The sequence below is a fragment of the Buceros rhinoceros genome, unplaced genomic scaffold, assembly GCF_000710305.1.
Source record: "Buceros rhinoceros silvestris isolate BGI_N320 unplaced genomic scaffold, ASM71030v1 scaffold14811, whole genome shotgun sequence".
Lineage (NCBI taxonomy): Eukaryota > Metazoa > Chordata > Aves > Bucerotiformes > Bucerotidae > Buceros > Buceros rhinoceros.
In genome coordinates, this window is record NW_010392598.1 from 6,142 (window position 1) to 9,328 (window position 3,187).

General features: G+C 54.2%; 1 protein-coding gene across 1 annotated transcript in view; it reads left to right on the top strand.

Moving 5' to 3' along the window:
- Nucleotides 1–2: 2 nt before the first annotated feature.
- Nucleotides 3–3,187, top strand: part of GMEB2 (glucocorticoid modulatory element binding protein 2) — a gene marked incomplete at its 5' end in the record, with an annotated part of 7,572 nt that continues 4,387 nt past the window's right edge. The window contains 3 exons of the mRNA XM_010144558.1: nt 3–48; nt 820–947; nt 2,223–2,326. Coding sequence (XP_010142860.1) covers nt 3–48; nt 820–947; nt 2,223–2,326 — 278 coding nt within the window. The remainder of the gene's footprint in view (nt 49–819; nt 948–2,222; nt 2,327–3,187) is intronic.

Here is a 3,187-nt window from a genome sequence, read left to right on the forward strand (position 1 = left end):
CTGCTGCTGCCTTCACAGCCTCCACTCATCTGAAGGAAGCAGTCCTAGGTAGGTTCAGCCCGTGCCGTAGCCCCTCGCTTGAGCCGTGCCGGCTCCACCACCCCAAAGTGGCACAACCCTGTGCTGCTGCTGGCCAAGAGGATCCGGCCGCTGCTGTGCAGAGCTGCTGGCTGGCCCTGGCGATGCCCTCCCCGGGGGTACCAGGAATGCTCTCCACGGTGTCCAGGGGAGCCCAGGGAGCTGCCGGGGCTGGGTGGTGGAGCTGGCAGCTGCTGGCTGGGTGGGTGCTGCCCTCTCCTGGTGCAGGATGGGACCCTGAGCCACCACCAACCAGCTCCTGCCCTTCTTGTGATGGGGATGTCAGTTTTGCAGCAAACTCGCTGGCTTTGGTTGCAAAGAGGACTGAATTTAGGGAGCAGAGGCTGTGCCTGGCTGGGCTGCAGTGGACTTAGAGACAATTTTACTCTAAAACCAAGAATGACTATAATTACCTGAACAGCATCATTCTTTTCACTTTCATCAAGAATTGAATTTTTTCAGCCCTGGCCACTGGCTTCTCAGATTTCATGTGCTCAGCAGCAGCCGGATCGGTATAAATGTGCCTGTGCTGTTTGACCTGAGAAATTTGGGTGGTCAGATGCTTTAGTAGCAAAGTGTGAGTGGTGTCACAAACCCCAGCACACCCCACCGTGCATCTTCTATTTTTAATCCTGAGCTTCAGAACTGCTTTACTGCTGTATGTGTGCCTCGGGGTGGTGACTCGGGGCTGTGACTCACGTTTCTTTTTGATCCGACCCTTCCTCTGTTCCCTGTGAGAAGTGAAGATGGCTGAAGACGAGGACAGCTTGGAGGCAGAGATTGTCTACCCCATCACCTGCGGGGACAGCAAAGCCAACCTCATCTGGAGAAAGTTCGTGTGCCCCGGGATCAACGTGAAGTGTGTGCAGGTGAGGAGAAAGGGCCCCAGCGCTGGGCTGCGGGCTCACCTGGCTTGTCCCACCTTCGAGGAGCTTTAAGCTGCTTTGCATCAGGACCACATCCTGCTCCAAGAGGAGGAAGTTCTTGGTGCTGTTGTACCTGGTGTTTGTCTCCTCGGCCAGGCTGAGCAGTGCTGGGTGGAGAGATGCTGCCTCAATTTAACTTGTTTTATTGGAGAGCTGGGAAAATTTGGGCGCTTAGGGAGTCTGCTCAGTTTGCAAGTTGAGAATTTGTTGAAGTTTATTGGTCAGGGACCTACTGAAGAGCTTCTACTGTGTCCTGGGTAAATGGTGGTTAAAATTTGCATGAATTCAGGAACATGCTGTGAGCGATGCTGTCATGAGCCACGGCTGGCATTTGTACACAGACGCACTAACACCCTGCTGAGGGAGTGTCTCGCTGGGCTCTGTGCAAGAGGGCTTTCCACAGGCTGGTCCTTGCCTTTCGTAGGAGAGATGGGCTTCTCCATCCCTGCGGCAGAGGACTGGTGCTGCTGCTGCCTGAAACCAGTCCTCTCTTTGCACCGAGGCCCACGTGCTTTGAGAACGAGTTTCTCCAGCAGGAACAGTGAGTGAGCGCTGTGTTGGTCACAGAGAGGTGGCCTGGACTTGGGAAGTCCCCTGAGAAGGGCCATAAAGCAGCTCTTTAGAGGATGGCATGATTGTGCAGGACGCTGTTAGGCCAGCCCCTGGGTGCAGACACGGCTGGCTGTGTAAAAGAAGGGCAAGAGCTGACACGGTGTGTGCCAGCTCCCCAACGCTGGATTTTGGCCGCAGTGGGTGGGTGCTGTGGGGGTGGCCAGAGGTCTCACCGACACCTGTGGCTGGGCTTGGTGGTGGGAGATCAGAGACGGAACGGGCTTCTCCTTCCCCTGCTCACAGCTCAGCCCCGTTAATGACACTTTGCATAAGCTGTGGGGTTTTTTCCTGGCTGGGCTGGGCTTTGAGCAAACCCCAGACCCTTGCCTTTGAGCAGCTGTTAACGAGCCATCCACGAAAGCAATATCTGGCTTTAATTTTTTTAACGGGGTCAGTGTTCCCCAAGGTGGGGAAGCACGTGTCAGCTGTCTGGTTTGCTGGTGGTGTTTAAACAGCACAATGAGGCTGCAATGCAGCTGCACTGCGCTGCTGGGCGCCGGGCAGTGCCATCCAGGCAGCCCGGCTCGGCCGAATCACACTCCCGGGGACACGCTTCCGTTATTTTATGGCTTGTTGCGCTAATGTTGCACCTTCTGCCTCTTGCAGTTTGACGATCATCTAATTAGCCCCAAGGAGTTTGTCCACTTGGCGGGCAAGTCGACGCTGAAGGACTGGAAGCGGGCGATCCGGATGAACGGGATCATGCTCCGGTTAGTCTACGCAGAGAAAAAGGAATTCTCCTTCCGGGGGGATAATGGTGGGGGGGGACAGAGCCTTTGGTGCAGTTGTGTCGCTGCTGAGAGAGCAGACGCGCCACTGAATGTTTGTCTTAGTAACAGCCCCAAATGTCGTCTGTCCGATGGCTTTGCTGTGCCCTTGTGCCTAGGGAATAACTTGGGGTAAGAAATGTTTCCCTGATGCTTTTAGGACTTGAACCACACTGAGTTCCCAGCTGGCATATGGTCATTGAAAATTTTGATGGCCTCCGGTGGTCAGGCCGAGCTGTTTGTGGGTTCTCAGTGTCACCTACCAGATGGAAGTTGGTCTGGCCATCAGGCCCACGCTCCCATCGCAGCACGTCTGCTTTGCATCACTTGGTGGGGGGTTTTTTCGGCCAAGGACTCGCCTAAAGGCTGCTTCCGCAAGCGTTTCTTGTCTCTAGTCTTAACTACAGCAATTTAATTCTTCTGTGGTCTTCTTGAACACCAGCCTGAGACTGTGATTTAATTAAAGTCAGTCTCAGCCTTAGGCAGGATAAAACAGCATCACCTCTTTCCCCAGGAGCTGGCAGTGGGTTTGTACTGTTTCACAAGGGGACGTTGCTTTTGCCTGTATTATTCTGCTTCAATGCAGGCATCTCCCAGCAGCTTTTTCCCCGCGAAGGCTTTGGATGGGCTTATGCTTTGGCGAGAAGGGTCTTTGGGGAAGCTTTGGAGATGAGGTGCTCACGCTGGGAAGATCACACGTGCCAGTGCTGCAACCTCCTTTGCTTAAGCTGAGAGACCTTGTTTTGGTTTATAAATAGGGTTATGTCCCATCTCTTCTTGAGGTGTGGAGGCAAAAAGGGAAGG